We start from the raw sequence: 12,708 nt of genomic DNA, 5'->3' as shown, positions 1-12,708 counted from the left end.
CTTCTCCAGCACCACAGCTCAAAGGCATCAATTCTCCTTCTATCCTCCTTGGTCATTGTCCAACTCTCTGATGCATAACAAGTGATTGCGAAGACCATAGCCTGTATCAGACGTACCTTAGTAGCCTGAAGTTTAAGAAGCGTGCCATCAGATCTTGTCTTTATTCACCTTAACTGGACTCTAATTATTAAAGTCATGATTGAAATAGCTGCTTCCTTGTTTTCAGACAAATCTACTGAAAATTATGTGGACGATATTTATCATCAACATAAGAATCCATGGGCACGAACAGTTCAGCGTGTGACTAGTACCGAAAGGATTGGCACTTAAACCCTGAGATTCATTCTTTCTCAAGACAGGCCTGGTGACCTGCTTTGGCGAGATCTCGGCCCCAAAGGCCAGTGGCCAGCTCAAGGGCACCAGAGTCAGAATCGACTACCATCATCAATAGAGCCTAATCATGTCATGAGACAGAGTTACTACAAAAAATAGATTAGACCCAATTTAATATAAAACACCTATTTAGACAGTGGGCATCCACATATAATAGAGATCTCACAGAATAATGGAAACCTAATTTCCAGAAAGCATGTCTCTTTCCTTTTAAGACCTATGTATCAAAAGTGAATGCGTTTGGGATATATTGCTCTGTTCCTCTCCCAATATATTTGGGATTGTCTTCTTAAATATGAGAAGCATTAGTGGAGAAAGCCAGGGCATATTGCGCTGATAACTAGAAGTCAGCAGTTCGAATCTCCCCCCTGTTCCCGTGTAGAGAGATGAGTAGCCTCTTCTGTAAAGATTTGCAGCCGGGAAACTGATGCAGGGTCACAGAGATTCAGAACCTGCTCTGTGACAGTCAGTTTGGTTTGTTGTTTATGTTGGGTTTTCCCCCCTTAAAATATGTACTAATTTATTTGAATATTTTCTATTGTTTCAGGGTATGAAAAGTAGAGGTGTCAATAATAAAAAGAAAAGTAAAGAAACTGATTTTCAGAAAATACTTAAAAATGAAATAACTGATGAGCACTTTAGAGATAAGTGTAGGAGAAAAGAGGAAATCTGCATTTTTTGAGGCTCACTAGGAAGTTCCAGGTCTGAAAAGAATTACTTCTAAAACATAAATATAGTAAAGATAAGTCAATAATTACTGGTAAATAAACAATGACCCTTTTACTAACAAAGTGTCAAAGTGAAGCAGTAAGTACACCAAACACATCATCATTTCCATCATAAATACGTGTTTCCAAAAGGACAAAAACCTTCAATCACGTAATCATTTTGGGTTTTTTGTTATTGTTGTTGTTAAAAAAATCAAAGATCCAGAATTTGGGTCAATATAATAATATATTTTTGTGCTGCTTTAAATCTGACCCCACACTACAACTGAATATCTTCTCAATAAACTGTTCTTATATGTTGTTGTTGATTGCTGCCGAATCAAGCATGATTCACTAGCAACCCTATGGACAAAAGGCCTGAAGCCTTTCTATACCTGTCATTTATCAAAGTTCACAGACTTTCCAGAATCATGTTGTTTGGGAAGTGGATACCACCCCTGCTTCTAAAAATCTAAGTATACTCACATGAAAACTGCATGAACAAAATATCTTAAATCATACAATTTATGTGCTCATTTTTCAAAAAAATCTGTTCATCTTCTAACCTTGAATCTTTTAAAAGTATCAAGAAAAAGTAAAGATTCATTTTATTCTGCTTTTTAAATATTATTCATTTATGATAACAAACTATGACATACATGTGCTGTAGTGGTTGTCTGTCCTCAAGTGGAAATTGACCCCTGGCTGACTCTCCAGTGCGTTTTCAGAGACAGTAAATCTTGCAGAAGGAGACTGTCCAGGCTCCTCCCAGGGAGCAGCTGGTGGATCCGAACTGCGTGCCTTTGAGGTAGCAGTGCAGCTTCTACCAGGAGGCCCTAGAGCCCTGTCAGCATGTTAGGATCCTCTAATAAACATAAACTCTAACTGAAAATGTCTCTGTCACAGATTACTGATTTCTTATTGCCTACATGATACTAGAATTAGTCTGCATATAAAAAATAATCACTCTTTTATGGTTTTATGTGTGGGTACCTCCCATAATCACTAGAAGCTATAACATTCTATGTGAGACGTAAAACTTCCTTGAATATATCTTTGTTACTCATGCACACCTAACATTTGGAAAGTGTCATTCAGTCCTCATGGTGCTGGTAACACTAACATCCTCATGCATCAACTCTGACACACCCTTACTCTATTCCTACATCAGGTGCTCCTCAGCGTTGGGACGGCAGGTCTGACCTGCAGGAAGACCTCAGTAAGGAGATTGGTGTCTTCAAAAAGTATGTGTTTTGATAAGATGTAGTGTGTTAACTTTAACATCTTTGTTGTGTGCCTTCGAGTCTACCGCAATTGGCTTCATGAACAATAATAGCTTTGAACCTTTACCTATTCTGGGCCAACCTCACCATCTCTGGCACACCTGCCCCTGTTTGCCACAGTCACCATGTCAACCCATCTCATCTCCAGGGTCTTTCCTTCCTGGGCTGGCCCTCCACTCTTCCAAGTATGATGCCCCTTTTCCAAGGACTGTTCCCTTCTGACAACTTGCCTAAAGTGTGTGAGATGGCATTTCAAAGCCTTTGCTTTCAAAAAGAAAACTGATTTTACTCTCTCCAGGACAGACCTGTTTGTTCTTTTAGCAGTACATGGTAGGTTCAATACTCTTCTCCAGTGTTGCAACTCAAAGGTATCAATTTTTCTTCTGCCATTCTTATTCATTGTACAGCCCTCAGATGAATAACAAGCAATTGAGAAGACCAGGGCCTGGATAGATGCACCTTCGTCTCTAGTCTGCATTGACTGTTAGCATTCTAGAGAGGTCTCTGACAGTAGACTTTCCTAAAGCAACTCATCTCTTGATTTCCTGACTGCTTTGCATGCAAAAGCATAACTGTGGCATAAAAAAGCATAGTTGTATGCAAAATTTGCTTTCATAGGCGTGAGGGGACTGAAAATGCCATGGCTTAGATTGTAACCAGAAAAAAGACCATGTCTGACTGCCTGTCATGAGGATTGGATCTTTGTATATGCATTATTTCAGACACTAGTGATCTGAGAGGCGGTTGGCATTGCTGCACTAAATATTCTTTGACATGTCAGGATCAAGCCAGACTCTTTAAAGGGTGGTTTAAAAGGGTGACAGTTAAGGAGAAAAGAACATGAGGGCGTGAGAGAAGGGTCCAGTAAGACGTGGTTGGGAGAGAAGAGTCCAAGAGTTCAATAAGGTTGTTTGTTCCACATTCTTCCTTTCTCTGACAGTGGCCACATATCCTGGGCTCTGTATTCAGAGGCGGTAATTATCAAACATCCTTGCTGAAGGTGTATTTGTTAGGTTAGTGGACTTAAAGAAGAAATCAGAGAGAACTAGAGACAGCTTAATGTAGTTTTATTAAAGGGATGGGATGGGGGCTCCCAGGTGAGTTCCTCATCCTGGAGATGCAGAATGGGAAGTCACACTGTGAACTTACTGGGGAGGATTTTTATAAACAGAGTCTTTAGGGAGGGACCTTCCACTCTGATTTACGAGCCACCTGCTGGCTCAGCCAGGCAGGCAAGGCCGTTTGCTCTTCTTACCAGCAGCCGGCAAGGCCATCAGCAGTTGAGTTCCGAATGCTTCATTCTTTTCTTTGGCCCCCTTTGCAGACTTAACAGTATTCTTCAACAAACCGTTTTCATGCCAGGATGACTTGGTCATAAATCCTTCCTTCATCCCTGGGATATACTTTACTGCCTGATAGTCCATCAATCTAATGGGCCTTCCATTGGCATCTATTCACTGATATTCTAAACACAGGTTATCTATCTGTTGTTGTGCTAGACCTCGGCATCTGTGTTGGAAACACCTTCCGCATCAAGGCCAGGTGAGCCTTAGTCCTCAGAATGGCATCACTGCTTTGACCATTGTAGAGAGGTCTTATGCAGAACACTTGCCAAACGTAATACATCACCCGATTTCTTGATTGCTGTGTCCGTGTACTCTGGCTCCAAGTGAAATGAAATCTTCCACATCTTTAGTCCCTTCTCTATTTATAATGATGTTTATCAGTCCAGTTGTGATGATTTTTAGGGTTTGTTTGTTTGTTTTGGGTTTTTTTTTTAGCGTTAAGTTGAAATTCATACCAAAGGCTATTGTTAGGTGTCATTGAGTCGAGTGTGACTCATAGGGATTCTACAAACAACCTACCTGAACACTGTCCTATCACATGCTGTCCTCACCACAATCTCTGACACACTCCAGCCCATTGCCCCGGTCACTCTGTCAACTCACATGGTTAAGGTTCTTTTTCTCTTTCACCACCGTTCATGCTTCCTGAGTATAATATCCCTCTCCAAAGAATAACCTCTCTGAGCTCTATCCTTTTCTCCTCCTCTAGCGTGTACCTTCTACTGTGATTGTAGTAAAGGAGTTAGGGTGGGAAGTGCGGGGCATCTCACAGTTCTGACTTCACTCTTTGATCCATGAACTCCATTAGTCCTTTGGGCTAATTATTTCCTTGAGTTTCCTTAATTTTAGAAACTCTTGTTTACTCTGGACAGAAGGAAACCAACAGAGGGGAAAATACCAACAGAATAAAAAAAAAAAACAAAAAAAAAACCCAGCCCAATAACCACTGCAGTTGCAAAAAGCCAAGAATGAAGTTTTATTTGACAAACTCTGGGGTGGGGGGGAAGGAAATAGCAATGGGAGAATATAAGTAGCTTAGTTCCTTTAGAGACTAAAATGGTTAAATTGTTTTCATCTTTATGATTTTTTCTACAAGTCAGATGAAAGTTAGATAAGGTCTCACCTCCTTACTATCAAAGGAGGTGCTCCCACAACTTCTTCACAGGTTTCCTCTGATATGAATGACCTTTGACACCTAGAGCAATCCAGTTTTATCTAGATACACACTCACCCTAAACCAAAGGGAGGAGATTGCACATCTTTCTCCAGTAACCCAGACAAAAGAAAGAGGCAAGAGAAAAGACAGCCCTTGAGGAGGTATTCTTCTGTTAAGTCAGCAGGTGAGTGAGAGAGGGAAAGAGAGAGAAGAGAACTGCTTTTACCTCAGTCCAGGTAGGTGTGAAGTAATGATGTAAATGAAACAGGCCCTCTTGGAAGTGTCCTTTTGACACTGAAGCTGCTTCTCTTTCAGATGCTAAAACTATATGTGAATAATAAAGGAACGTGCCTTGGGGGATGGGTAGATAAGACAAAGGAAACTAGAACAGAGGGGTTTTTTCCCAAAGTCTGAAAACTGACTTTCTGAAATGCAATCTGAACTTTGGAGTCTAAGCTATCAATGTTTTCACTCTAAAGCAAAATATGGTTTAGCAGGCTGCTGAAAGCATTTAAAACCTCAAGTGCTCCTCCCTGATGTAGGATGTGCAGTGTTGTGTTTACATTCTTTGTTGTGCCAATTGCCCTAGGTGTCCCTGAATAGTATGGTCACTAGGCCAAGGAGATTGGTGGGAGAGACTAGAGGAGGCAATATCTGGTCTACTGCAGTAGCACGGTGTTCAGCAATTTTAATGGACCTTAAGATAGACATTTTTAGCATACACCCAGTGTTGAGACCATTAAAAGAGACAGTGTTTGTCTTGTTTTAAATAGTCCCCACATGAGCCAAGCCATTGTTATAGCACAGGAACTCAATGAGATGTGAACTAAGACAAGAAGATGTGAAAATAAAGGTAGGTTTTTAGCAAAGAAATAGTACAGAAAATGGGTCTTTAAGGGTCAACTTCTGATGAAGAAAAGTCATGGAGAGGATTTAATGATAGTTATGCCCCTGAGAGAGGAAGGGGTTATTCTCTGAAGAAAACAGAGGATGCTGGGCCACGGGGGTTATGGGTTAACACAGCTGACTCACTTTCTCTTTTGGGTGTTCCTTAGGGCTTGAGTCTGAGTTAACAGGATGATGTGTCCTTGAAGTTCAAAATTTTGTGGGGAGTTCCCACTCCAGTATCCCCGAAATTGCTGGTTGTGTGATGTTGTTTGGGAACAACCTAGTTCTAGCTACTTGGTGTGACCTTTGCCTTTAAACATGTGTTTTTGCCTTATCTCATTGGTATCCTCCCTAACATTCTTTCCTTCATATTTTGCCTCATTTCACTAAAATTTTGCCCTAATCACAACTCTTTCTATTTGTCAACCCAATGTGTTAAGGGTCTTCCTTTTTTTTTTTTTTCATTGATTCTACTTGCCAACTATAAAGTCCTTTTCCCGGGGCTGTTTCTCTCATGATAACAAGCCCGAAGTTTGTGGGAAGTCTCATTATCCTGGCTCCTAGGAAGCATTTGGCTCTACTTCTTCTAAGACAAATTGGTTTGTTCTTCAGCAAGTCCGCGGTATATTTAATATTCTTCACCAACACAAAACTCATAAATTAGTCTTATAAAATATGATTCTGGAAGAATAATTTCTTTAATTGCACTTTTGTTTAATTAACAGGTCAGAAACAATTTATTCAAGAAAATATTTCAAGAGATAAAAGCCTAATGATTTAACGCTTGCGTTTTTAAGTAACAAGTCCATTTATGTTCATGTCATAGTAATTCAGATGCACATGCTGAACTTTGAAACCTTTATCACCAAGAGAAGGATTCTTTCAATCTTTTGTTTATATTTCTTCACAATTTTTATTTCAAAATGTTAGCCAGTTTTTAAAAAAAATTTGTGTGTGTGTGTGTGTGTGTGTGTGTGTAACTCATTTAAAAATGTGTTGTCTTCAGTACTCAGTTTTAATTACAAGTGGAATAATAGGAGTTAAGGATAGAGCAGCTTAGCTCAATACATCCAAATTCTTTATGAATTATTTTTATTTTTATTTACACATAATCCTGGGGATCTATTTGCATTGTGAAAGGTATTCCAGAAGGCTGTCATGTCCAGCCCTGTTTTCTGGATTTCTTGGTATTTCGGATTCAATATCTCCTTCAAAGCTGATAAGAAGCTCTGAGAACATACTATAGTATCGTATAGTATAGTATAGTACAGTACAGTAATGATTATTAGACTGTTTAATGTTTCCAGCAGTTCAAATCTACCAGCAGCTCTGTTGGGAAAGATAAACAATCTACTCTTGTTAAGATTTCTAGTTCAAGTTCAATAGAGGTTTAATATTGGTCAGAATTGACTAGATGACAGTGAACTTGGTTTGAAAGAGTCCTGACAGTGCAGGGGTGAAATGGGTTGCTGACCAAAAGGTCATTGGTTCAATGTCAATCACTACTCCATGGGAAAAACACAGTGGAGTCTACCTTTGGTAATGATTACAACTTTGAAAACCTTGTAGACAACTCTACTTTGTCACTGCAAATCACGGTGGCAAAAGGGTTTGTTTATTTTGTTGGATTTTTTAAAAAAATTTGTTTTAAGAAGCCCTGGTTTTTAAGTTGTGGTGGTTTAAGTGCTCTTCTGCTAAACAAAAAGATGACAGTTCAAACCCACTAACATCTTTGCAAGAGAAAAGTATAGTAGTCTCCATCCATAAATGTGTAACCTAAGAAGTACTTCTACTTGTCCTATGAGTTGGAGTTGACTTAATGCTAACAGATAAAAGACACATAAAGCAATTAGCTCTAGTGGTACAGCGCTCAAGAATTCTGCTGCTAACCTAACATTTGTCAGTTTTAAACAATCAGTCTCTTCAAAGGAAAAGACTTGGCCATCAGCTTCTGTAAATGATATAGCGAGCAAACCTTTCTCGTTAGTTCTCCTCTGTCTAATGTGGTCACAAGTTGAAATCAACTTGATGACAATATTTTTTTTTAATTATTTTCAGAGAGATACATTAGAAATACATATGGCACAATTGCTAAGTGCTGCTCTACTACTTGGAAGATTAGAACTTTAGAACATCAGCAGCGCTGTAGGAGAAATCATCATGGAAGGCTCTTCAACGTGGTGTGGTCCAGGTGGCATAATAATTAAAGCCTCAGCTGCTAACTAAAAGGTTGATAGTTATATGCTGTAGAGTCAACTGTGACTCATAGCAAACCAATATACAATTAATCTGCAACATATTCTACCCTGTGACATTCCCATCATCTCTGGTACATGTGGATTTATTACAATTACTGTGCCAATTCATCTTTTCAAGAGTCTTCGACTCTTACATTGACCCTCCACCTTTCCAAGAATGATATACTTCATTAAGGACTTGCCCCTCTTGACAACATGGTCAAAGTATGTGAGATGAAATGTCATTGTCTTTGCCTCCAAGAAGTACCATGATTTCACTTTCTCCAAGACAGAATCTTTTGTTCTTTTGGAAGTCTATGGGATATTCATTTCTTTTCTGCAACACAACTCAAACTCTTCTTCTGTCGTTGTTAGTCATTGCCTAACTTTCAGACCATCAACCACTCAACCTGAAAATTCAAATTGAGACTGAAGAAAATGAAAATAAATCCACGAGAACTAAAATATGACCTGAGTCTGTCCTACCTAAATTTAAAAATAATCTCAAAAATGTAATTGAGGCACTGAACAGTAATAAGTGAAGACCAGATGAACTCTGGAGATACAGTAAGCTAGTGGATCCATGTACAGAGTAAAAGTCATTACAAAGACAGAGAAGAAAAGACCAACACTGATGCCAGAAGAAACCACGTAAACTGCACTAGAACATTGAGATGATGAAATAATGTGAATAAATGAAGAAGTACAAGAGTTGAACAGAATATCCCAAAGGGCATCTCAAGAAAACAAAGCAAACTATTATAATATAAATATGCAAAGTGCTAGAGTCAGAAAACCAGAAGGAAAGAAGTCACTCACTAATTCTCAAACTGAGAGAACCGAAGAACAGAATGTAAGCCTTGAATTGCAATTCTGAAGGATGCAATGGGCAAAACCTTGAATGATCCAGGACCCATCAAAATAAGATAGAAGGAATACACACAGTCCCTGTACCAAAAATAATTGGCTGACACAAAAACATTTCAGGAAATAGCACATGATCAAAAACCTTTGGTATTAAAGGAAGAAATTAAAGCTGCACTGAAAGTATTGAAATAAAAGAAAAAAAAAAGCGGATCCAAGATTTGATGGAATATCAATTGACATATTCCAAGAAATAGATGGAGCCCTGAGCATGCTTTCTAGGCTGTGCCAAGAAATGTAGAAGCCAGAATGTAATGACTTAGAACATGGTATTTCCACAAATGCTGATTTCACTAAGATTTCTAGTACCAGACTTGTTTTTAAATGTACAAGCAATTATTTTCTAGTATTTTAATGATTAACACTAAATCTTAATGAAAATAATTGTCAGGCTATCACTTTTTATTACAATTTGTTTTGCTTTCTTTGAGTCCTCTACTCAAGTGTGTATTTGTAGAAAGACATTTAGCAGCCATAATAGTTATGCCCATTCTCACTTTGACACACTTTCACGTTCATTTCAATTACCCTTATAAATTGTGTGTCAGCATTTTTTAAGTTTCCCCATCATATCTACTCACAGGGAGCTCTGGTGGTCTAGTGGAAAGAAGCTGTGCTACAATGCCAAAGACATTTGTTTCAAATCCAACTACTCCAAAGGAGAAGAATGGGCAGTCTCCTTCTGCGATTTGCTGCCTCTGAAAATCCCCTGGAGTGTCAGCTGACTTGATGGGACACAAAGCAACAACAATCACTACTAACATACCTTGTGGACATTTCAAATTACACATCACAATAGATTATTGAATAAATACATTTCATAATGATCTACAACTTCAAGTTTAAAATTCTACATTGTAAGTGGAAGTTGAAGCTATACAGGTATAAGAATATAAGATTATACTCTTTTCTTCTATGGAGAATGAGATTAGTTCTTTAATTTACAGGAAAAGAATAGGCCAGTCTTTCACTTAATGTTGTCCCTTTCTTTGTAAAAGAAAGAGGGCTTTATGGAATTGAGCTCATTCTTGAATATGACAAGTCCCAGTGTCAGTAATATTACTGTCTCTTTTCTTCTCAGGGACGTTCGTCATCCAGGTGACAGCTACGGATGCCGACGATCCTTTCAGTGGCAATAACGCTCGTCTCCTCTACAGCCTCCTCCTCGGACAGCCGTACTTCTCCATTGAACCAACAACAGGTTTTATCAATGTTATTTATTTTTTTTTACGTTTTATTCCACTGCTGTTGACCGTGAACTAACTTAGCCTTGACTCTGTAGCCGGTTTCCAGGGCTGCAAATTGCACAAGAGCTGATGGCCTTTCTTTGTCCCTCAAAACCACAGTGGGTCTGAGCCCTGAACAGTCCTTCGGGTGGGCACCATAAAGGCCTACAGACGAGGTCACCAGAACTGCAATTTTAAATAAAAGCAAAGTGTAACTCAGTAGACAACACAAAGCTGATTAAGAGTAGTTACTTATAAACATGAAGATAGAAAATTTTATTGTATTAGAAGCACCATATGATTTTTCTTAGATGAGCAAACAAGTAGTTTATTAATCATAGAAAAAGAAGTTAGAAACCAGATCACCATTACAATATATTCATTGCATACAATGTCAAGTATCTTACATGTGGAATCTTATGGAAAGTCTTGTACTTCCATAAATAAATCATTTTGCTTTTTGCCCCTCTCCTGAGTGGTGTCTGGAATATTTCAGTATCTCAGTCTGTGTCAAGCTGCATAGTAGGATGGCTAAGGGAATAACTAGGAAGGTGTTGTGGGAAAAGTAGAATAATAAGTCACTATCTGCCCTTTCTATAGGAGTCGTAAGGATATTTACTGAAGTGGATAGAGAACTGCAAGAGGAACACTGGGTGATCATTCAAGCCAAAGACATGATTGGCCAGCCTGGAGGACTTACTGGCACAACAAGTGTATTAATTACACTTTCTGATATTAATGACAATAAACCTATATTTAAAAAAAGTAAGTAGAATGCATCTCAATTTTACTTTATAAAGTAATTTCAAATGTATTGACTGTTTGCAGAAGTTAGTGTCTATACTACAAAACCACTCCAACAATCCTAAAGTTTGAAAACCAGATCTACTGCCGTTGTTGTGAGCTGTTGAGTCAGAAGTGGCTCATAGCTGACCCTTGAGCAGGTTTTCGGAGGCAGTAAATTGTACAGGAGGAGACTGTCCGCCCTTCTCCTTGCCCCTCTTTCTCCCACAAAACAGCTGGTGGACTTAAACTGCCTAGGAACCAGCAGTGTTGGAGTCCTCTCTAGAGACTCTAAAAAACCAACTCATTTCCTCATTTATTTTTGCGATTGCAGAGCTCAGGTCCCTATCATTGCAGGATTGAGCTCTAGTTTCACTTCTGTCAGTGGGAACTGAGATATTTCCACAATGTGCCCATCACATCTCAGAATGACAAAGAATAAAATCCTCTCATGCTATCATATTCCAAACCACACTTAAAATTCTTCTTCTACTTTTGTGGATTCTCACGTGGTAATTAGACTCATTCCACTTGTTTAAAGAGCCTTTAAGCACTCTTTGTCCACACTGCCTTCCCTTAATGAAATTCCATTACTTCATTTTCATTTAATATTCAACATATCTCCTTTAAAACATTTTTAATATATTTGCAAAATAACTGAAACTAAGTCTTAAGAATATTTAATACACAACATACTGTCAGAAAAAGAATAAATCTATCTTAGAAAAAGTACACCTAGAATGTTCCTTAGGAATGAGGACGGTGAATTCCATGTCATGGACGCTGGGCATGTTATTAGGGGAGACTTGGCCCTGGAGAAGGGCATTATGCTTGGTAAAATATAGAGTTAATGAAAAATATAAAATCTCTTAAACAATGACCCAGTGATTATAACTATAACCATGGACTCAGAAACAGCAAAAATTGAGAGAATGGTACCAGTCCAGGCAGTGTTTAATTTTGTTGTACAGAAAGTATCCATTGGCTGAAAACAGCTCCATAGCCCCTAACCACAACAGCATAGTGATGGGAGAAAATATTTTTATTGTTTTTAATGTTGAAGAATCATAGTTTAATTCAAACATAATAATGTATAGGCTAGTTGATATTAGATGTATTGTAATTTCACTATTTTGTCAAGTTTAATAAATGGAGAAGTATTAATTTGCACAGTTGAACACATGTGTTCATTGCAGCATTAAAAAGAGATGGTAACAATTCAAGTGTTGATCAGCAGAAGAATGGATAAACTGTAGTACATTTATCCAATATACATATTATGCAACACTACAAAACAATAAAAATTCATATATGTACAATGTAGAGCATCTAGAGGACATTATTCTAATTGAAGAAAGTCAGTCACAGAAAGAAAAATATAAGATCATTATTATGAAAAGCTAAGGAAAGGTTCATTGATTATGCAAATGCGTTTGACTGTGTGGACCATAACAAACTGTGACTGACTCTGAGAAGAATGGGAATCCCAGAACACTTGATCATGCTAATGAGAAACTTACACTTGAACCAAGAAGCAGTTGTCAGAACAGAGCAAAGAAACGCTGCATGGTTCAAAATTGGGAAGGGTGTACGCCAGGGATGTGTTCTGTCTCCATACCTTTTCAACCTATATGCAGAACAGATCATCCGGGAGGCTGGACTCTATGAGGAGAAATGTGGCATCAGGATTGGTGGAAGATCTATCAACAATCTGTGTTATGCAGATGACACAACCCTGCTTGCTGAAACTGAGGAGGACCTGAAG

General features: G+C 38.4%; 1 protein-coding gene across 1 annotated transcript in view; it reads left to right on the top strand.

The window, feature by feature from the left end:
* The window catches only part of CDH19 (cadherin 19, type 2), a 77,323-nt gene that overhangs the window by 13,425 nt on the left and 51,190 nt on the right, over positions 1 to 12,708 (top strand). The window contains exons 3-4 of the mRNA XM_006892761.1: positions 10,016 to 10,135; positions 10,761 to 10,925. Of these exons, the coding sequence (XP_006892823.1) occupies positions 10,016 to 10,135; positions 10,761 to 10,925 (285 nt within the window). The remainder of the gene's footprint in view (positions 1 to 10,015; positions 10,136 to 10,760; positions 10,926 to 12,708) is intronic.

This window comes from Elephantulus edwardii, unplaced genomic scaffold (genome assembly GCF_000299155.1).
Source record: "Elephantulus edwardii isolate Elephantulus edwardi_28Jun2011 unplaced genomic scaffold, EleEdw1.0 scaffold00118, whole genome shotgun sequence".
In the NCBI taxonomy this organism is placed as follows: Eukaryota; Metazoa; Chordata; class Mammalia; order Macroscelidea; family Macroscelididae; genus Elephantulus; species Elephantulus edwardii.
This window is presented reverse-complemented; position numbering and strand designations above follow the sequence as displayed.